Genomic DNA, 22,624 nt, shown 5'->3' on the forward strand with positions numbered 1-22,624 from the left:
TGATTTTTTTTTTTGCCATTTTCATCCAAATTTCTGATAGAAAAACAAAGCAAATTAGATGCTTGGATGAAATTGGCAAAAAATCTCAAAAGTGAAGAACAATATGATACAAAAAGTTATTTTGAATGAAACTGACAAACATGCCTAAACCTTAGGGACGCTTTTGACAATTTACTCTAAAACTAATTTCCTGTTTTTTGACAATTTCAATATACTATTTTTTTAAGATTACATTACATAATATATAAATGTATACTAATTAACAAGGTCAGGTAATCAAACTAGTATTACCTAATCCTGTAGAACTACGCACATCCCAAACTAGCAAATATTAAAGATTTTTTAATCAAATTTAAGCTTAGTTTTTTTCAATGTTTTAAAAAACCGATTTTGTAAATCGTACTGGGTTAGACTCATAAGTAGTTCAACCGGTTGAATCGGATTATACCTGGCGATTCAACTGGGTTGATTTATTAACCCTATAAACCAATAAAATACAATTTCAACTCAAAATCAACTCAAATAATAATCCAAAATTAGATAATTCCATAATAAAAACATACCAAAAGTTAATCATAGTCAACAAAATAATCCAAAAATTCACTGTTGGTACTTTCTGGATGCTAGGTTTTACTAAAAAGGTAAATCGTCACATTTTTTAGTGCATAAAATATTAAAAGTCCAAATTTTAACCTTTGGACTAATACCAATTTAAACCAGTATTATTCGTGCCGGATAAGCTCTTCGCATCCGGTTTAAACCGTTTTTCTAGAAAACTTTGTTTTTTAAATTATTCCTTGTTATTTTAGGAAGGATAGACTAGGGGTGTTCAGAATTCGTTTCGAATTCAAAAAATTCGAAATTCGTTTAAATTCGATTCGATTTTCAAGAATTCGTTTCGATTAAAAGAATTCGAATTCGAATTCGATTCAATTCGAGTCAAGTAAATCGAATACGAATCGAATACGAATTTATAATTTCAAATTCGATTCGATTCGAAATTCGAATAAAAATTATACATTTTTATTTATTACTTTTATATATAATGCATATATAACTTTTATTAAGCTCTACTATAATTATTTTCTATTTTTTTTCAAATATTAAAATTACCCATTATCAAACCCACTACATGGCCCATAACTAAACATAAGTAACAAATCTATCAATAGATTTATAACCCTAAATATATTAACTTGTAATATGGAGTGGTTACTCCCGACTTCTCGTTTTGAATTTTAGACTTATGGTACTTTATTTGGAACTTTTTAATGTGCTATCGTGTTTTATGGCTGCTTTAAAATTTATGTTTCATTTTGATAGTTTTTTACATGTTTTTAAAGAATCTGAATTAAATCGAATTTATTTGAATTCGATTCGAATTCGAATTTTTAATCGAATACGAATTGGGTTTTTTTATTCGAATACGAATTCGAATCGAATTCGGTAAGTTTTAATCGAATTCGAATCGAATACGAATTCAAGGAAAAATAAAAATTATTCGAATAATTCGATTCGAATAATTCGAAAATTCGATATTCGATTCGATGAACACCCCTAGGATAGACAAACGTTTCGGGTAACGGAGAGGTTAACACCGCCTAAAATATCCTTCAACAATTAAAAAACCGAAAAATGGGATCTGAAAAATATCACCACAAAACCCAAAACCCTACTCCTGTAAACCCCTTCACTCCCTTCATTTCCAGTAACATAATGATATGTGATAAATAGTCCAGGGTCTAGTGTGTCAGTAATTCAAAGTATAGGGACTGATCTTGTAAATTGTAAAAGGATCTGTTAAATACTGTTGGAAAGAGATGAGTATGACAGCTATTGATTTGAGATTAATCTCCTTCTTCTCTGGATTCTTTCTTCTTCTCCAATTCTTAGCTCTTAACTCTTGATTACCATTTCTACACGTAACAGTGGTATCAGAGCTGTTCGATCTTCGGACAATTCGTGATTCAAACTTCAATTCGTTAAAATTCAATCTAATCGATCGTTTCAAACACCGTTTCATTTCGATTCACTGGAATTGATCATTTGTTCGATCAATTCTGCTTCAATTCGATTCAATTTTTCCCTAATATTGAATCAGTTCAACAAATCAACAACCAAGAATGGTGTTCTTGTGCTCATGTGGGGGTTTGATATGGGTGAACAGAGTTCACGTTTGTGGAACTATTAGGTGTTCTTGTGGTGGGATGAAATATGAAGGCAGGGGTCATTGTTGTGGCTACATACCGGATTATTCAAAACCACCAACTAATTGGGAACTTTACACGGGTTACAGAAGTTGGGATGAATGGATAGGATCTCCAACATGGGGAAAACGAAGCCCTAGCTTATTCGGAACCAAGAATCAAGAAACAAAAATTCTAAATACTGCATCAGCTATGGAAGAAATTCAGAACTTACAACAAACAGGTTCATTTCAAGACTATTGTGATTCATTTGATTTACTTCTTACTAAAGTAATTCTAAGTGAAGAATATGCTACAAGTCTATTTGTGAGAGGTCTCAAATCTGAAATTAAATTGTGGGTTAAGTTCTTGAATCCAAAAACACTTAATGAGGCTTATGAAAAGGCAAAAAACCAAGTTAATCTTCTTGGCATTTTAGATGGCAATAAAGAATATAAGAAGGTAGGGAAACAATCTTCTGGTGCGAATTCTAGTAAGGAATATAGTGAAACTGAGATTCAAACTAGTGTTGAGGTTGAATCTGAAATTGAGGTTGAGATTCAAGAATTAATTGGTCAAGATTCAGGTGATAGTGAGTATGCCCTCAAGGTGCTCGACGAAATGCCTAAAGAAAAGGTCAATGCATTGAAGGGTGATTTTAAAGAACAATTTATTGCACTTAACGCACTGAAAGGTGATTTTAAAGAACCATTAAATAAAAAAGATAATAATGTTAGAGGATCAGAAAACGAAATGAAAGATGACATTAAGCAGATTCTTGGCTTAGATATGCCAGAGGAACATCATCATGTTCAATTGGAACACCATCAAGTTGATGACGTTTGTGATGATGTACCCACAGAAAGGGTTGATGACCCATTAAACTTTCTGGTAGGCGAGTGTCAACTTCAGGTTGGCCAAGAAGACGGACAAAAGTTGTTTGATATTCTTGTACAGAAGTTGAAACCCACATCTGTAAAGCATGAGTATATTAGTGAAACAAGCAATATCGAGGATTTTGATGTGGATTATATGCTTGATGAACCAGTTTTTGATGCTACTAATAGTCACCTTAAACCTAATGGAAATTCATTTCTTGAAGTAGATGACCTTCACAATGATGTCAAGACAGAAACTAGCCTTGATATTCTTAACGAATATCCATCATTTCTCATGCTACCAATCAGGTTGGAACTGGGTCAAAATGTGGGAATTTTGGGTTCAACAAAAACAGTCAATCTAGTTTCAGAGGTTCAAATGAGTGGCCTGATTGATGCTACATCTACACTGGTTCCTTATCCAGAACAAGTTGCTCTCGAGAGGTTGTTTAGAGTTGATGATATTAGGGTTGGTGCTACTTCTAGGAAGGCAATACCAGCTCTTGTTGATTTACTCAAGCCCATTCCCGATCGACCTGGTGCACCATTTCTAGCACTCGGGTTTTTAATACAGCTCGGAAACGACTCCTCGTCAAATAAGATTGTTATGGTTGAATCTGGTGCTTTGGAAGCTTTAACAAAGTATCTTTCACTGGGCCCACAAGAAGCCACCGAAGAAGCTGCTACTGATTTACTAGGGATTTTATTCAGCACTGCTGAAATACGGAGACATGAGTCAGCATATGGTGCTGTGAGTCAGCTTATAGCCGTTTTAAGAATGGGGGGAAGGGGTGCAAGGTATAGTGTGGCCAAAGCACTAGAGAATCTATTTTGTGCTGATCACATTAGAAATGCAGATTCTGCTAGGCATGCTGTTCAACCATTGGTGGAACTTTTAAATAGTGGGTTGGAGAAAGACCAGCATGCTGCTATTGCTGCACTAGTTGGACTATTGAGTGATAATCCATTAGGAGCTCTTGCTGTTGCGGATGTTGAAATGAATGCAGTCGATGTTCTTTGCAGAATTCTTTCATCTAATTGTTCAATGGACTTGAAAGGCGATGCTACTGAGTTGTGCTGTGTACTTTTTGGAAATGCAAGAATCAGATCCACAATTGCTGCTGCTCGCTGTGTTGAGCCTTTGATCTCACTCCTTGTATCTGAGTTAAGTCCAGCTCAGCATTCTGTTGTTCTTGCACTAGCAATTGCTTTGGCGCAACCTATTGTTCTAAAGTTTGGCAAAAAATCATTAAAACGGGATGTGCACTATAGAACACTGCAGGGTGAGTTTGCATCAGTGATTGTTAGATATGATTCGGTTGTTGGTCTGTCAATTATCACAGCCATGTGGACGAAGAAAAGAATGAAATATAGTTCATCTAATGGGGCTGCAAATTGTCATGACATCTGCTCTTATGAAGTAGGCTTTTGTGAGAAGAAAATAATTCTTGTTGGATCATTGGAGCTGCAAAGTAAAGCACAAAAATTTTCACAATTTCCTTTTGATACTTTTGATTAGAAACTTTTTTTTTTTTACCATTTCTGATTTTTGAGGACAAAAATCTTTTAAGGGGGGAGTATTGATATGTGATAAATAGTCCAGGGTCTAGTGTGTCAGTAATTCAAAGTATAGGGACTGATCTTGTAAATTGTAAAAGGATCTGTTAAATACTGTTGGAAAGAGATGAGTATGACAGCTATTGATTTGAGATTAATCTCCTTCTTCTCTGGATTCTTTCTTCTTCTCCAATTCTTAGCTCTTAACTCTTGATTACCATTTCTACACGTAACACATAATCTCAACTCTAATCACCATGAATTTCAATCCGCCATTAACGAATTCATCTTCTTCTACTTGCCGTTAACTCCAATTCGTAAACATGTCGAACAAGCGAGCTCGCGGTAAGCATCAAATTCTCTCAAACCAATGCAATCAAAAAGCATATACAGGTTGCCGCCAATTCGAATGTTTATTACACGAAGTTGAATTTGAAATCAGGTGTACGTAAACAGAATAATTTCTTACATCATGATTATTTATTGACCAAAGTGTTTAGGAAGGACGGACCTCCGCTCGGTGTGGAGTTTGATGATCTTCCGTCTCGTTCGAACCGGTTTTGTAATGTTGAAGGTGATTATTATTATCATTATTACTATTTATAATCGTTCTGTTTGTTTTTGGTTGGTGATTTTGGTGAATTGAAGTGATGTTTGAAGGCTTTATTTGATTCTACAGATACCGTTTTTTTTAATCTGTTTCGGCATCTTGTATCGTTTGTGTTAATTAATTTTCACTTGGAGATATTATTGATGTTGTAACATGTTAATCACTCTTGCTTGATTGAGTATTCTGAAGTGGGCAATATGATAGAAAGATGAGTTCATATTTCATATTTCTGTTTTCGGTCTGTGTCTCGATGTTCTTAGTTAGGCTTCTTAGACTATGTGTTGGTGAGAGCCCCACTCCTACGTGGCATTGACGTGTCAGTTATTTTTTTCACTAACTAACTAAACCACTACTCATGGTCTTGTAGTATGGTTCATATATTGGTATTTCTTCTGATCTTGCCCTTGTTTTTGTCTAATGGTTAAATGACAGCTAGAGCGGGTTATATGTTGATGTAGCTAGTAGGTTGAAACACCTTTATAGCTGAAGTCCTTAATATAGTTGAACTCTTGCAACTTGTAAGTTATAGTTTTGTAGGAATCATTTTATGAATGATATATCTTTTAAGGATCTTGTCAAGGTGGTAATGTGGTATGGGATACTGAGTATGATGACTGGATGTGAATTGTGATTTAAATTTTGATTCATCTTGAAGAGAATCGGTTTTTTGGAGTTGTTCTGATAAAAAAGGGAGAGTTGTGTGTGAAATGAAGAAAACTTGAAGGAAATGACTATAGGAAAAGGTTTCTATGTTTATAACAAACATTTGAATGATGTCCCATTAGATATGACATCCACTATACTTCACCTTCTTGCCTCCTGAGTTGTTCGTATGTCTGATATATGATTTGTTTTTATGATGTTATGTTTTGTCCTTGGCTTTGTGCACATGCACCAAGCCACCAAGTGCATACTGCACTGCAATGAGGTCAAGAAAGTGGCAAAAAGATAGAAAAAACAGTGAACTATCGAAAAATTGACAGCTCAAAGCATATCGAGTCCCCTCTGTAAAAAATAGGAGTCATAACGATGACTTTAACACTTTATTCTTTTCTCTCTTGTGTCCCTTCATTTTGCCGTAGCCTAGGTAAACATTGTAACAAAGCTTTGTAATTAAGCAGGAAATGGCGAAGCTTATGCTATCTGTGATCTGTTGAACCTCGCATTTTCCATTTACTTTCTACCTTGTCAAGCAGGAACTTGTGTTATTTATTTCACATTTTCACTTTATTATTGCGTGTGCTAAGTTTTCCGTATATTTAACTGTGAAATTTTCTATTTGCTCTCACCAGATTCAGAAACATCTCATCATGCTTGCCAACAAAAACAACAAGTGTATAAAAAGCAAAAGGTCATAGACTATGTCTCTTTTGTTCAGTTGGTATAATTTTATTCAAACCATCTGCTTTTTTTGTAGTCGTGACCCATTGATGCTATATTGCTTATTTTATTATACAGACTTCCAAGCCTACGAATATCGAGGACCAAATTACACGTCCAGGTAGTGCTTCATTTAAACACGGTATGGGAAAAGGGTTGATGTCAGTATTGAGACTTACAAACCAAGAGGGTAATTCCGTCAAAAAACATGGTATTGGAAAAGGGTTGATGACAATTCAGCGATTAACTCAGTTTCCACCTTCGACATCACAAAAAACACCTACTCAATGGAAAAAGAAGTCCAAAAAACAACAAACTGTGACGGTTCATCTCTATCCCGTTGATCTTTTCATACAAAAGTGATTTTTGATCAAATATGCAAATGTACGGTTGCTTTTAGTGTGACTACTCACAGTGATTTATTTGCAGAGGAGGTTAGTAAAGAAAGTGCAAGAAAAGAAGTCTTCAATTAGAAGTAAAAAGGTATTATTAATGTTTGTGAAACAGTGAAAAGCATCTGCTATATGGTTTGCGTTTATTATTGATTTATTGTTTTTATGTTAAAAAGGTGAGATGTGAACAAGTCGATTTGAAAATGCAAACACGTAGGGAAATATGTGAAATTGCTCTGGTGGGAGGTAGAAGTGAAGAAGAGGAAAGTCAATATGCTATGCTTGTAGATGACGAGGAGCTGGAACTAAGAGAACTGCGGGGAACATCGAATCCACTGACATCTTGTGCTCATTGTGCAGTTAATCGGTTGCATGGTTGTTCCCTTTGCAAAGGTCTGTTTCATGTAGATGTTCATTTTTTTTTTTGTTTTTGAAATAGTGGATTAGTGACTGATGAAACATTCCTAAGTTAATAACTGGTGTAAATTTGGTTGTAGATTTGCTGGCAAAGTTCCCTCCAAACTCGGTCCGAATGAAGCAACCCTTTCATATGCAACCATGGGATTCTTCCCCACAACTTGTCAAGAAACTCTTTAAGGTACACCGTACATGTCAGGTCATTTAGTTATGATCTTCACTGTTGCTTTGTCATACACTAGATGCTTAAGATATGCAGATGTTGCCAGTAGTAGCATACTAGCATCTATTGATACTTGTTTATCCTTTCTAGTATTCTGGAACGTGTTGAATTCAATATTTCAACCATTTAATTTTTTTATTAGATCATTATGGTCAAGTGATCTTAGTAGTTATGGTCTTCTCCTTAACGGGTGTGCAAATTTGATATTTCAACTATACTCCTATGGATCTGAATAAATGATATCTGTTGTGGGAGGCCAGTGAAAGATATTTGAAGATTCTGATACCCTGTAGCATTGTCTATGCCTATTTAACCATTCCTATGTCTATAAGCAATAGATAAACTAGAAGTGAGTGAATCCAGTAATCAGTTACTAGCAAACCTTGCATATCTCATACAATTTGTTCAAATTTACTCATACTCCTAACTCCTTATTCTATGTCTATAGTTCAGATGGGGGGTTGGAACCCACAGTGACATGTTGGCCATGTCTAGCTTGGTAAAATGTTGGTTTTGTAATCATGTCTCTTCATTATGTGTTTATGAGTTCCTAAGTTTATTTTAGGTAGACTTTCTATGTAATATAGTTAGATATCCTTTTATAATGGCAAACTCACACACTCCTACAACTACTTCTAAATTACGCCATTTGCCACAGTGGGACTTGAACCGTCACCACTTTCGGAGAGGGGCACCATTTCAAGTTTCAACACCTTGGTACCGTTAGGCTAAATTACGCCATCAGTTAACAACTATAGATCTTGACTTGAGTTATCCGCAAGTCCTAATATAGGCTTAGCTCTTCATGAATCTTTCATAGGATCAGCTTTGAATGTAATATCATCTCTGGTTTTACGTTAACTATTATTCCCAGCATATTAATGTATTTTCAGTGTTCCAACTGAGGGACACTTCAGTTGGTAAAATTAACAAGCAAAAGGAGGTGGTTTTCATTATTCTGGCACACCCCTTCCATGTGTCATTTATATTATCAGACACAAGACACAAGGGTGGCGTTATAATGTATATATGTGTGGGCCCTCGGGGGACAAAAGTGAAATCGCACTAATTTTAATGTTATTTTACTAACTTCGTAGTGGAAATAACGTTAAAAGCGGCGGACGGTTAATCATGCATCATATGGTGGTGTTGATAGCTGAAAGACATGGGGATACATGCACTAATCAGTCTCTGTTTCGATTGCTGAGTGTCATGTGCCTTATATCCAAGGCTTGATGCAAAGCTATTATCGAGCCGGGGGTCTCACTGGAAGCAGCCTCTCTATTCCTACAGGGTAGAGGTAAGGCTGTCTACATCTTACCCTCCTCAGACCCTACCTTGGCTTTGCTTTTGTTGTGATTTACTTAGTATGAGTATGATGATGATGATGATGAAGACACACGGGCTGTTATAGTCTATACAATAAAAAAGAGACTCAAACTCAAAAGCAAGATACCCATAAGTCCTTACATATTACTTTGGGGGAAGTTTGAATTTATATAGTAAACAAATTTATGGATATTAAATAGTTTTCCGACTCTTGTTGGCAGATATTTCACTTTGTTAGCACTTATGCTGTAATAATCGGTATCCAGTCCTTCACACTTGATGAGCTTGCACAAGCATTTATTGACAAGGTTAGTGATAATTATCAATTCAATTGTATGTGTTAGTTCAGTTAATCACCATTTCAACTAAATGACCTTTTCTTTCTAGTAAATCTTTTTTAATATGTTGTTTTTTGCTTTAATTATTTTTCAGGATTCTCTATTGCTTGGGAAACTTAATATAGCCCTTCTGAAACTGCTTCTCACTGATATCGAGATGGAACTGGATAGTGGATTTGCATCTCATATCTGCAAAAACTTAAAGTATCGATGGTTGCTTCAATCAGTAAGTATCATTGATTCGGCCTTTGAATTCTTTAAAGGGTAATCTAGTAATTTCTAAAATCTGCTTTAAAACTGTCGGCAGGTTGAACGGGACGAGACGGTTCTGAAATTATGGACGAAATCCTTGAATTCGTTAACATGGATAGAGATATTATGCCAGGTGTCAGTTGCAGCTGGCTTCGGTTCACAGCATGACAAATCACCTAAGGAACCACTCAACAAGGTGATCAGATTCAGAAAATTGCCATTTAAAGTACACGGATGGTCCCTGTGGTTAACCAAAATTTTGGATTTGGTCCCTAGCTTTTCAAAAGTACACGGATGGTCCCTGTGGTTCACCAAAATTTTGGATTTGGTCCCTAGTTTTTCAAAAGTACTCAGGGACCATGGTCCATGTGGTTTGCACTTTGTAACGCATTTAGTCCCCGATATTTTTTCAAAAGTACATGGATGGTCTCTGTGGTTTGCACTTTGTAACGCATTTAGTCCCTAACTTGGATGTGCTAAATGCGTTACAAAGTGCAAACCACAGGGACCATCGGTGTACTTTTGGAAAGCTAGGGACCAAATCCAAATTTTTTGATAAACTATAGGGACCATCTGTGTACTTTACTCCTCTTTTTATGAAGGTCTAAAAGTTCAGAAAATTACCATGCTTCATTACTCAAATACCAAACTTCTTGATTTGATTCACAGGATACTGCTCTGATGGCTAGTTATGGCTTAAGCCCGGGTACTCTAAAGGGTGAGTTATTTGGTATATTATCATTGCACGGGAATATTGGCATGAAAATATCCGAATTGGCTACATATTCATCAGTAAGTAACTTACGACAGCTATCCAAGGAATATGGTTACCTGTTAGCACTGAATATATTATCAAATAATATTATGATTTGTAATGAAGATTGTCGGATTAAAGCTTGCAACTACAACCGATGAAGTAGAGCAACTGATAAGCTCAATGCTGTCAAGCGATATAACTTTGTTCGAAAAAATATCCTCTTCTGCGTATCGTCTTCGTAACTCCGTTAAGAACGATGAAGATGATGAATCTGATCTTGAGGATTACGGTAGTGTTGATGATGATCCTAACGATATTAGTAAAAGCAAGGATAATACTTCACCTGTAAGCTCTGAAATTGACGAGAGTCACCCTGGAGAAATGTGGTTATTGGGACTGATGGAAGGTGAATATTCAGATCTGAATGTTGAAGAGAAGTTGAATGCTCTGTTGGCTTTGATTGATCTACTTAGAGCCGGTTCAAGTATAAGAACGGAGGTAATCCGTAATTCGACTAATACAATTCTTTTAAGCTGTATGTATAATTGATATAATTATCCATCTCGTGTTGACAAACGTGAAAATCTCTCAGGAACCTGCATCACACGCACTTCCTAATGTTTATCATATCGGTTCTGGAGCAAAAATAAAAAGATCAACAGCAAAACAACATAACTTCAGCCAGATGATTAATACCGGTGAGTCAGATGCAATACACGATATGCAGCCTGTTGATTCTTCAGTGATCCAAGAGAAAAGTTACTCCAATTGTGATGATTTACATCCTATGCAATCGATATTTCTGGGATCTGATCGTAGGTATAATAGATACTGGCTTTTCGTGGGCCCGTGTAACATGTGTGATCCGGGCCACAAGAGGATTTATTTTGAATCATCTGACGATGGTCATTGGGAGGTGATTGAAACAGAAGAGGTATATTGTTTTTTTTTTTTTTTTTTGGTTCTAGGAGAATACATACAGATTTTCAATTTTTTTTTTTGTTTTTCTAATTACAGGCTTTAATCAGCTTAATATCTGCTTTGGACGATAGGGGAAGACGCGAGTGTCATCTTCTTTCATCGTTAAAAAGACGAGAGGCTGTTCTTTTCGAAGCTATGTCCAGAACTGATAGTGAAGTTTCCGATGGATCTGAAAGGAGTATTTCTAGAGATGACAGCTCGTCAGCTGTGTCTGACGTGGACAACCAACTGGGCCTAAATAATCAACACGATAATCTGGCTTCTACTAGTACTGTCGATACTCCAATTAGCTATAGAGAGCAGTCTAAGCAGAAATGGTGTCGTCTTCAACAATACGATGCTTGGTTATGGCACTCGTTTCGTTCTGCCCTAAATTCGGTTAAATACGGGAAAAAGTCGTTTCTTGATTCGCTTGCTAGGTGTGAAAGATGTCATGATTTATACTGGAGAGACGAGAAACATTGCCGGATTTGTCATACAACGTTTGAGCTTGATTTTGATCTAGCGGAACGATACACCATCCATGTTGCCACGTGTAGAGATGACTCGGTCCCCAATACGTGTCCGAAGCATAAAGTTTTCTCATCACAGTTACAGACGCTCAAGGCTGCAGCCTACACGCTTGAGGTGAGTCATAGCTAATATTTTTGTTAGGGATGCAAACAAACTAAACGTTCGGCGAACAATTCGTGAACCATTCGGTGGGAAGTTCGTTCGTGTTCGTTTAATAAATGACCGAACACGAACATGATTTTTTTTGTTTCGTTAAATGAACGAACATGAACAGATGGCGCGTTCGTTCATTTATGTTTGGTAACGTGTTCGTGTATGTTTGTGTTTGATAGCTCATTAGTGTTTTAAATTTTTATATTTTATTTAAATACTTCAAAATTCCGACAAATAAAATATTTATCACGTATCAGTGTATTATATATTCTGTTCATGAACGCTTGTTTGTTTTCATTTGTGTTCGTTTGTGTTCATGAACGTTCGTTTGCGTTTGTTACCTAACGAACACGTTCATTTCCCTAACGAACAAAAACGAATAGAAAAATTCGTTCGGTAAGTGTTTATGAATAGTTCGTGAACACATGTATTTCCTTAACAAACACGAACGTGTTCATTTGGTTCGTTTGCAGCCCTAATAGTTAATATATATTTTATCTCTGTTTACGTTTTTTATTTATTTCTGTATATATAGTCATCTATGCCTGAGGGTGCAATGGTGGGTGCTTGGACAAAATCTGCGCATAACATATGGGTCAAACGGTTACGACGCGCCTCCACTATAGTGCAGTTGTTACAGGTACTTTGTCTATTATGTCAACACGCACACAAAGAAATGTTTTAAACCAAAGTAGCCAACCGATAACTGATACTTTCATCTTCTTATCAGATTCTTGGTGATTTTGTTGGTTCCATCAATAAAAGATGGGTGCATGAAAGTGTGACAGCTCTTGAATTCGACTATGATTTTGACGATATTATTTCGAGCTTTGCATCTGTTTCGCCAACATCATCTGCAGTTGCACTATGGTTGGTTAAACTAGATTTCTTAATCGCTCCTCACTTAAAAAAGGTTGAACTTGGAAAGGCAACCCGTGTGTCTACAAGAGCTAGATTAAACGGTACATCTTCTTGTTGATTTATGCATCATTCTTAACCCAGTGTTTGATTGTCATTGCGTTAATGAGTTGTTTTTTTTGTGTTTCAGGTAAAGACATTTTGCACCACGGTTTAACCACTATGGAGATTCGCTGAACATCGGCGTTGCAGAGCAAACAACTTTTGGTTAATTTTGTCTGGGGCTGCGGTTACATTTTTGGTCGTTAAGTGGGAGTTAGTTGAGATGATATAAACATTTTTGTACAGGCAAATAGATGGCTAATTTTGAAGAATTTTACAGCTTTACATATGATAGCTTTACACGAGCCTCGACTTTTTTTTTTTTTTTGGGAATTGGCCTGTAATAATCCCACCTAGACCTTATTGCCCATTAATAATCCCACCTCAGAATATTCCCCCCCACCAGTCCCACCTTTCACTAATTTTTCCTACAATGGTCCCTCGTTAAAAAAACTTGACGGAGTTAAGCTTTTTTCCAAATTACAAACAGAGTTTTTAGGGCTTTTGATCAGAACGATGATACGAGTCCATTGATGTAAAACTTATTTCGAAATGGTGCTCCAAGTGACTTGATTTTGGTTAATTGGAAATTTAAACACCCGAATTGAAGCACTGTTTTCATCGTTTGGAGCACGTTTCGAGGCAAAGTTTACATTAATGGACTCGTATCGTCGTTCTAATCAAAAGCCCTAAAAAATCTGTTTGTAATTTGGAAAAAAGCATAACCCTGTTAAGTTTTTTTAATGGGGGACCATTGTAGGAAAAATAGGTGAAAGATAGGACTGGTGGGAGAAATATTCTGAGGTGGGATTATTACAGGTCAATTTCTCTTTTTTTTTTTTTTTTTTTTTTTTTTTTTGCCAGAACCATCTATACATCTCATAAACTGAATAAAATATCGTCGAATGTTCAAGTGTTTTGTATAAATAAATGTAGAGATTTATAAGCGTTCTCTACTTTAAACAGAAAAGTATTATTCTAGAATCTAGTCTGAACATGTTAATATACTTTTTACTAGAAAGCTTGTTAACTTGTAACAGAAAATTGTATATTTAAGATAAATGTATAGGTTGATAAGTGTTCTCTACTTCAAACAAAAAAGGTGTAATTCAAGTCTGAATATGAATATACCTTTTACCAGAAAGCTTGTGCACTTGTAAAAGAAAATTGTATAATCAACTGTGTACAGTCAGCACCAGTGCATACAACCTAATACTTATAGATACAAACAAAATACTAGAAAAAAAATGGTGAAACTTTTACATGTCAAGCAAACATGGGATATTTTAGTGCAAAGCCAGACAACTCCCTGATTATAAAACCAAAACCAGCAACACTTAAGCATGTTTTTTCACCTCATATTTTTATAAATATAGAAATCCCTGAGAAGAACAAGTTAAGACCATTTACACTATCTGCAGTCATTCCGAGTCTTCAGATTCAGAACTTGAAATTGAAATTTGACTGTGACTTTGACTTTGACGAAAACGGGGCAAGAATCTGGAAGAATAAGAATTTCGTTTTCTGTTTGGATTGATTGACCTCCTCTTCTTCTTGGTAAAACCTTCGCCACAGGTCAAATCATAAAGCATTCCCATGTTCTTTTCCTCTTTATTGCCACTAATGTCATTCGCATGCCTACACATTTTTTTAAGTAACAAGTATATAAAGAACAATGTTATGGAGTTCCAAAAAATTAATTTAAAAAAGGATAAAACGTTACTTTTCACGAATAATCTTAAAAGCCTCTTTTGTTGCATATGGCAAGCCCGTCTTAGGATCAAGGTATCTGTCATACACAAATGAAAAAAAAAATATTGACCGACGTATAATTTTATTACGGGGAGAGTAAAGGGCAGAACGCCTACTTTGCAGGTAATCCTGTAACTACGCAAACGGACTTCTCCGGATCTGTAGAAAATAATATAAAAATCAAAACAAGCGTAAAAAAAGCTACAATCAGCAGATAATCATTTCACCACTACTCACATGGACCAGAGGATGTACGAATCTGAGATTTAAATGACGCCCCGTTAGTAAATTCAAGGTATGAGTAACCTGAAATGAATGTAATTATCAGCTTAAGACATTCAAAAACCATTGCATCAAAACAAAAAAAAAAATCAAATAATTTAGAAATAAAACTTAAAAGAAAACTTGCCTTCTTTAGAAAGGTATCGTATTGTAGGGCCAGTGTAAACATCTTTATGCACAATAGCTCTTTTCTTAACTTCTTCCTCCCTTGCTAACACGCGTTCTAAGTTCCTTAAGTTCATAATTTCTGCAAAATTTATTCACAGTTTTATAAACGATAAACGTCAAGAACACATTATTCTGTTATTCTGATTTATAATATACCTGTTTGAGCAGCTTCTAGAAGCATCTCTTCTTGTGTCATCCTCTTCTCCTCGCCTTCTTTTTTTCTTTTTATAGGCTACGAAGTACGAACTCACATCAAAAAAATGATAAAATGCGAAAGGCATAGTACAACCTTCAACAAGAAATAATAATAAACGATGTTGATAAAAGATAATGATGGTCAACCTTCATTGTTGCTTGCAATGCTGCGCGTATCGCATCTCTTTCAGCTTGCCTAACAACAACCGCAGTTCGTGTTGACTTTCTAGTCGTTTTCTCTACTTCCGTGTCATCATGCATGTCAGTATCTTCTTGCGGTGTTGACTTTGACTGCTCGGGATTTGTTCCTTCTTCGTTAGAACTTTCGGGTTCTGATTCAACCTTCCTTTTCTTCTTTTTCGGCAACTCTTTTCCTGGAAACGACAATCTATGTTTTCCGGGAAATGGCATTTTTTGTTTTCCCGGAACTATCAGTTTCTTCTTCGGCCGCTTCCTGTAAAGAACTTTCATCTTACATAAATATGTTCGGAATTTTTTGGTTAATATTTAATGGAGGTTTTTAACCTGTCATCTGGCTCGTTTTCTGCCTCCTCTTCTGGCTCGGGTTCCTGTAGCAAAAGCAAGTAACTTGGTTATGAAATGAGATAATATTCATAAAGATATATTTAGAATCGTGGTAATCCACATACATCTTCATCAAAGTCGCTGTCAAAAACATCTCCAGCATCCGCTTCTTCTACATAGTTTGTATCATCTTCTTCCTGAAAAGAAAGCGACACATTTAACATTCCATCAAAGGTTAGGGAAATACGTATTATAATTAACAAGATAGAATAACTTGTGCAAGTGTTTTTTGAGTTCTTTCCATCATCTACGATGGATGTTTCAGATATGCGCTGATGAGATCGCATTAACTGCAGCGACGCGATTCCATGATGCGCATGTGATACGATCTGATGCAACGCATTATGCATTTGACCATAATTTGAACAAACTAGGCCATCAATTGCAATGAGTCTTAGTTATTCAAATCTGATTACGGAATAGGTTTAAGTATTTGAACAAATTAGACCATTGATTGAACAACCCCGACCAGAGATGATGAAAAATCTTAAATTTTATTTTAGTATTTTTTTTAATAACAAACACCACTCATGCGTAATGCGCGCACATCGCACATGAACGCATAAGCTTTTGGGATCAACACGCATCGGAGCACCACGCGCTTTTTAAAACCAAGCTCGTACAACTTTGACCATTTCGTTTTGTATAGTTCACAAGAATTTCACAACCCCTACTAAAAAAATTCCAGACAATTCAATACTTTCGTATGTTTTAAGATCAAACAAACCATCACTATTACTAAAATGCAAAAGAAAAAAAAAAGAAGAAAACAGTAAACTTTGCAAGAATGAATGATGATAAACAAAAACTACTACATTGCAGAGGTTTAATATTTATATAATGCATGAAAGAAAATGAGTTTAGTATAATTAGCTAATAATAATAATAACCTCTTTCAAAGCATCTTGATTCCAGAACTCATCATCCTCTTCAATCTCATCATCAACCAGCTTTGTCATCCTAAAAAAAACCAAAATTTTAAATATAACCAAACCCATTATCCAGTGATCCTCTAAGATCACAATGTATGCACATGACAATATAAGTAGCAGAAATTAGATGCTTACCGTTTCCCTCTTGTTGCCCGAGAAGATCGATCAAGAAAAACAACATCTTCTTTATCAGAATCCATTAATTCAATCAATAAACTTTGTTATCAACAAGCACAGAGAATCCAAGTCACCGAATTCCTTCGGTTTGATTGGAAATTTTATCGTTTGTTCGCGAAATCTGAACCCTTTACTGTGTAAACCCTAGTAATTTGCAATTGGGGACTTTATCGGGTCGGGTTGGCAAGGTAATTGGGTGGGTGGAATTTTAACCCCTTTGGAATCTATTATTTACAAAGAAAGTCCTAAACTTTTAAGATATATGATTTTAGGATGTGAATAAAGGTTGGATCTCGCACCGGTTATTTCTTCTTCTATTTTTAGCGTGGTTGTAAAAATCTCGACAAGTCTTTGATTAGTCTCTCTTTAATCGCTAGTCCCATGTTCACCGAGTAATTTTTATCCAATCGGCTAATTAATCAGTAGACGGTCAACGGTGGTCAAATCTAGTCCTAATTGGTCAAAAATTGGTGGCAGTCTAGCAATTTCGGCCAGATTCTTGACCAAAACCTGTCAATTCCGACAATTGATCATATCTACTTAAAAATATAGTCGAAGAAGGTGTTAAAATATGTCTCCTTAAAAAATGCATATAAAAAGTCGTGTATATACACATAAATTGAATATCATATATAAATCACAGTCCGATTAATCTCGATTAATTCTTATTAATCCGGATTAATCACTAGTCGGTACCCCACCGGCTGACTAGCGCCCAACGATTCTTACATTTAGTTTGGAGGAATAATTGATACTGCCTGTCAATATTTTAGTTGAGATCAACAATCATCTATCGAGATTTATGATGAGTCATTAACCTATATCCGAACACATAACAAAATGGGATCACTAGTTGTGGCGGCGTTAGCGTTTGAGGGTGGTATGACCATCACGAAATCAAGGTAAGGAAAACTCTAGGCTCTATCTTGAAAATGTTCATAGAATCACTTTATAAAATCTATCGTTATTAACATATTTTGATGTCTGGATTAGATTTTGTTTTCATGACATTTCACTATTTTACAAAGATAAATGTACGTTGATTTGGTTGTACTACTAATTGTATATAGAGGAAGTCAATATGTAAACGCCTACCAGAACCAATCAAGAAAGGAACTATACCAAGAACCATGATTGAGTTCTCGCCATAAGTTAACTTCAACACACATTTTAGCACTTGAATTCGGATTGCTTATGAAAACTTCTTATGACTTTTTCAAAAGGTTAATAAGTCATAATGGAGTGACTTTTCAAAACTTCTTATAACTTTTCTTCTCACATACACTCATAATACCAAACACTATTTAACTTTTTAAAAAGTCAATAAATTATAATTTGGCTAAAACAAGCAATCCCAAAGACCCGTGAATATGAATGTGAGTCGACTTTAAGATATTTTAGATTTATTTATTTGTTAGTCGCGATATCTATTATCTTTCATACATATTAGATCCCTCCCTTGTTATTCGTTATACCCGTTCAATGAACATTTAACACCACATTTTGCTTTCCTACACCATGTTATCAAGGAGATATTGAGGAAACAATGAAGATGGGTTTGTAGAAAATAACTTATGCTAGAAAATGGACTAGATATTTAGTATCTTTTTTTGTTATGTAATTGCTTGAAGAAACTGTTGCTACTATTTGTTTTTTTTTAATTTAAAAAATTGTTGAGTGAATAATGGTGATTAGTAGTTCCATGATTGATCTTTAACAATATTTTAGCATTTTATGATTTTCTTTTCTCCATTTATGTATGTTTACGTGTAAATACGTAGAACAACTTTTGTCTAATAAAGTAACATGCATGTTTCTCCCTAAAAGAACCTTCTAGCAGTCAATGATGACATGGTAACATGGTTGAGACATTCTGGTTTTTCTCCATTACTCGGGGTTCGAGTCTCATCTATTGCATTTTGTGTTAGGGCACTCAACTGGCTTGGGGTTTTACAACAGTGAATGTCGTGTCACTCTCTGAGCCAGCGTGAGCCCTATTGCAATGAACGACCGTCTGCCCTTAATTAGACCGAGCTTCCAATAGTGAAGTGCGATGAGTTGATGTAGATAATTTACCGTAAAAAAACCTTCTAGCTATACACAAAACTGATGTTACAAAATCCAAATTGTTTGTTATGTTTGTTTTTTAATCATCTAATCAATAGATTAATAGTATAAACAATATTATCCATGAACCAACCTAACGCTATTTATTTATTTTGATACCTGAAGTTAATAAAATAAAATTATCCAGAAATCGAACGCTTTGTCAACTATTCAACGAAAGTTCGTTTATTTTTTTAACTAGTTGATGCCCCGCTCGTGTTATGAGGTGTATGCCAAATATTTATCAACCAACTAAAAAAACACTATCATAGCTTTGCTAAAAAAAAAAACCGCCTGACATGCATAAAAATTAAATCGAGTCAACCAATTAAAACAAAACATTTCCATAGTTTTGCTAAAAAAAAAAAAAAACTAAAATGATGGATTGACAAGACAGTAAATTCGAACTAGAGCAAAATTGTAATTTTAAACTGGGGTAAAATCGTAATTTGTCAAAAGTTAAAGTGATGATAATACTGTAATTTTGAGTTGGAGACAAAATCATAATTTTGTGCAGGGGCGAATTCGTAATTTTAAACTGAAAATAAAAGCGTAATTTATCTGGGCCAACGGTGGAACGTCATGCAGCAGCCTGATTCTATTCCCCCACACCCCTTTTGTAGTATATATAACTAGGTTATAACCCCGTATATTACACGGGTCAAATAAATGAATTATATATACTAAATAATAAAATAATATATCTTTAAAAACCTCCTTTATTGCACGGGTTAAATAAATATAATTTTATATATTAAATAATAAAAAAATATATTTATAAGAACCATATTTTACGGGTTGAATAAATGTAATATTGTTTACCAAATAACAAAATAATACATCTTTAAAAAACCTCATTTATTCCACGGGTTGATAAATATAATTTTATATAACAAATAATAAAAAAGTTACATCTATAAAATAATGTGTATTACACAGGTTGAATAAATGTAATTTTCTATACTAAATAATAAAAAATATATATCCTTAAAAATCCCGTGTATTGTACGAATTGAATAAATCTAATTTTATATATCAAATAATAAAAAGTTATATCTTAAAAAACCTCATGTATTACACGGGTCGAATAAATGTAATTTTGTATGGTAAATAATAAAAAGGTATATCTTTAAAAAACTACGTGTATTACACGGGTTTAATAAATCTAATTTTATATACCAATAATAAAAAAGTCATATCTTTCAATATACTAATGGATAATACTCGATACGCGATGGATATGGTGATTGTGATGATGGTTCTTGAAACGAAGATATGTTATTCAAGAAGCAAATCAGCATCTATTTGAGTGATAAAATGGTGGTACCAATTCCGACAAATTGATTTATAAAGTATGTAATACAATTGATATAATAATTTTTTTAGTAATGAAAATAAAAATATTTCAATATTAATACAAAGTTTGGTTTTCGTGATAAATAATTTGTTTTATTTAAAAATATCTTAAATTAACAATTTAAATTTTAGAATAATATTTTATTAGAAAAATAGAAGAATGGTATTCAAAATTTAAAGTAAGATGAAATTTAATATTAGCTCATTAATCATTTATTTATTTAATTAATATAAGATAAGTTTGGAAGTGAACCGAGAAAATCATAAAATAAATGCTTACAATGAATGATAAGTGTCACACATTAATGCTTTGTTATATAGTATAGTATAGATATTTATTTAGATTGATATAAATAGATTAGAGTAAATTACGTTTTTGGCCCCTGTGGTTATGTCAGTTTTACTATATTAGCCCAAAATAAGAATTTTTAACGTATCTGCCCCCATGGTCCCTATATCTAACCATTTTGGCCCCTAATTCTAACCAAACCTCAACTCTGGTTAACTTCTTGGTCACATGGGTTTGCACATGATGGGTAAAATTGTAATTTCCCCTCCCCCTTTACTTTTACTGATTTATAAAAAATAAAAGAAACACGAAATCTTAGATCTTCAACAAAACATCATCATCTTCATCTCTTTCCTTCCCCTCCACTTTCTCAAAACCCTAACCCCAACTTCCTATTTTTTTTCTACAACACTCTCACCTTATCTCCATTTTCACCTCACATAACACACACTTGCGTGTGTAGTTACCAGAGAGATCGAGAGAGAGAGATGAAACCAGTGGATTTCTAGCCACCCATGGCAGCCGCAGGTGGCGGCGCACGGTGCTGCACAGCGGTGGCCCCACCCTTCATCTTTCCCTTCGTATCTCCGGTGGCAGTCCAAGGTGGATTTGGGTGGTTGTCACGAAAGTAAAGGGCAGCAGCACATCAAAATCGAAATCGAAAATCGAATCTTTGTTATTTACCTCCTTCCATGATTTCAAGCTGCATTTGCTCATCGATTTGGTCAATCTGCATGTTTGACTTCTCACCACCTCTGAAATGTGGGTTTTGGTTTGTTCTTCCTTAATCTTTTTGTTGGAATCCCTTCTTATTTTTAATTTTTGGTTGGATTTTAGTAAAGATTCAATTAGGGTTAGATCAGATCAGATCTAAAGAGGGGTTTCTGTGTTTTGAGCAGAGAAAATGCAGAGAAAGTTTATGGAGAAAAGGGGATTAGATCCCAGTAGTAGTGAAGAGAAAGTTTAATATTTTTTGTGGTTTTTTTTTTTTTTTTTTTTGAAGTGCTTGTTAATGTCATTAGTGGGTATTGCTAGTTTTAGTTATTCTGGGAATTATTTATTTATATCGTGGCAATCTTTCAGTTATTTTGCTATTTTTAGTCAAATTCAAGGAATGACGATGATTGTTATGTTTTTGAAGATCTGGGTTTGATGATGATATGTTCTTGAAGATCTGGGTAAGAAGACGAAGATGTTCTTGAAGATCTGGGTTTGAAAGTGGTTTGAAGATCTCATGTGAAGATGATAATTATTGTTTCTTTTATTTTTTATAAATCAGTAAAAGTAAAGGGGGAGGGGAAATTACAATTTTACCCATCATATGCAACCCATGTGACCAAGAAGTTAACCAGAGTTGGGGTTTGGTTAGAATTAGGGGCCAAAATGGTTAGATATAGGGACCATGGGGGCAGATACGTTAAAAATTCTTATTTTGGGCTAATACAGTAAAACTGACATAACCACAAGGGCCAAAAACGTAATTTACTCAATAGATTATTATATTGTAGTAAAATTTGTTAACGAAGTCTCAATAAATTTAACCCTTTATTTAAAACTTGTAAATGTAACGAAGTCTCAATAAATTTAACCATTTATCTAAAACGTGTAAATGTAGAAATGATAAATAATATTAGTTAATTTTATTTTAAGTTTCGTAAAATCTATTTGATACCAAACTAAACAAAACGTTCAAATATATAGTTATATCAAGTGTAAATTACGATTTTGTCTTCTGTGGTTATATCACTTATACCCTTTTACCCAAAAAATGTATCTTTTAACATTTGAGCCTCCAACGTCTTTTTTTCTAATCCTTTTGGCCCCAAACACTAAACCCATCCATTTACTTTTAGGGG

At 34.6% G+C, this 22,624-nt stretch overlaps 2 protein-coding genes and 1 long non-coding RNA gene across 5 annotated transcripts; 2 read left to right on the forward strand and 1 right to left on the reverse strand.

The window, feature by feature from the left end:
- The first annotated feature begins 1,633 nt into the window (after positions 1 to 1,633).
- LOC110868778 (homeobox-DDT domain protein RLT3) lies at positions 1,634 to 13,249 on the forward strand. 3 transcript variants are annotated; one of them, XM_022118031.2, is made up of 18 exons: positions 1,634 to 1,713; positions 4,858 to 5,014; positions 5,115 to 5,195; positions 6,524 to 6,582; positions 6,690 to 6,935; positions 7,041 to 7,094; positions 7,180 to 7,396; positions 7,501 to 7,601; positions 9,194 to 9,280; positions 9,405 to 9,536; positions 9,618 to 9,758; positions 10,232 to 10,354; positions 10,443 to 10,817; positions 10,912 to 11,253; positions 11,337 to 11,927; positions 12,502 to 12,606; positions 12,697 to 12,928; positions 13,015 to 13,249. In XM_022118031.2, exons 2-18 carry the CDS (start codon positions 4,945 to 4,947, stop codon positions 13,059 to 13,061), a joined length of 3,003 nt encoding a protein of 1,000 aa, XP_021973723.1. In that variant the 5' UTR covers positions 1,634 to 1,713; positions 4,858 to 4,944; the 3' UTR covers positions 13,062 to 13,249. The 3 variants fall into 3 exon arrangements, with proteins under 3 accessions (XP_021973723.1, XP_021973726.1, XP_035831099.1); XM_022118034.2 differs by having other exon boundaries at positions 4,858 to 4,966; positions 13,015 to 13,220; XM_035975206.1 differs by lacking the exons at positions 1,634 to 1,713; positions 4,858 to 5,014; positions 5,115 to 5,195; positions 6,524 to 6,582 and having other exon boundaries at positions 6,875 to 6,935; positions 7,221 to 7,396; positions 13,015 to 13,215.
- Positions 13,250 to 14,080: 831 nt separating this feature from the next.
- Positions 14,081 to 17,189, reverse strand: LOC110868777 (SWR1 complex subunit 2). Its single transcript, XM_022118029.2, has 11 exons — positions 16,976 to 17,189; positions 16,799 to 16,868; positions 15,974 to 16,045; positions 15,849 to 15,892; positions 15,471 to 15,777; positions 15,285 to 15,360; positions 15,088 to 15,207; positions 14,916 to 14,984; positions 14,795 to 14,837; positions 14,650 to 14,715; positions 14,081 to 14,564 (listed from the first exon to the last, which is right to left on the reverse strand). The coding sequence occupies exons 1-11, from the start codon at positions 17,038 to 17,040 to the stop codon at positions 14,348 to 14,350; spliced, it is 1,149 nt and encodes a 382-aa protein (XP_021973721.1). The 5' UTR covers positions 17,041 to 17,189; the 3' UTR covers positions 14,081 to 14,347.
- Positions 17,190 to 21,110: 3,921 nt separating this feature from the next.
- On the forward strand, positions 21,111 to 22,228 carry LOC118480400. The gene is made up of 2 exons (XR_004862450.1): positions 21,111 to 21,530; positions 21,910 to 22,228. It is a non-coding gene; the product is annotated as an uncharacterized LOC118480400 (long non-coding RNA).
- The last annotated feature ends 396 nt before the right edge of the window (positions 22,229 to 22,624 follow it).

This window comes from Helianthus annuus, chromosome 7 (assembly GCF_002127325.2).
Source record: "Helianthus annuus cultivar XRQ/B chromosome 7, HanXRQr2.0-SUNRISE, whole genome shotgun sequence".
Classification (NCBI taxonomy): Eukaryota; Viridiplantae; Streptophyta; class Magnoliopsida; order Asterales; family Asteraceae; genus Helianthus; species Helianthus annuus.

Coding starts and splice junctions, on each gene's coding strand:
- LOC110868778 (XM_022118031.2), top strand. CDS start 4,945: ATGTCGAACAAGCGAGCTCGCGGTAAGCATCAAATTCTCTCAAACCAA. Junction 5,196..6,523: donor CCGGTTTTGTAATGTTGAAG/GTGATTATTATT, acceptor TGCTCTCACCAG/ATTCAGAAACATCTCATCAT. Junction 11,254..11,336: donor AGGTGATTGAAACAGAAGAG/GTATATTGTTTT, acceptor TTCTAATTACAG/GCTTTAATCAGCTTAATATC.
- LOC110868777 (XM_022118029.2), bottom strand. CDS start 17,040: ATGGATTCTGATAAAGAAGATGTTGTTTTTCTTGATCGATCTTCTCGG. Junction 14,985..15,087: donor ACGATACCTTTCTAAAGAAG/GCAAGTTTTCTT, acceptor CATTCATTTCAG/GTTACTCATACCTTGAATTT. Junction 14,716..14,794: donor GTTACAGGATTACCTGCAAA/GTAGGCGTTCTG, acceptor TGTGTATGACAG/ATACCTTGATCCTAAGACGG.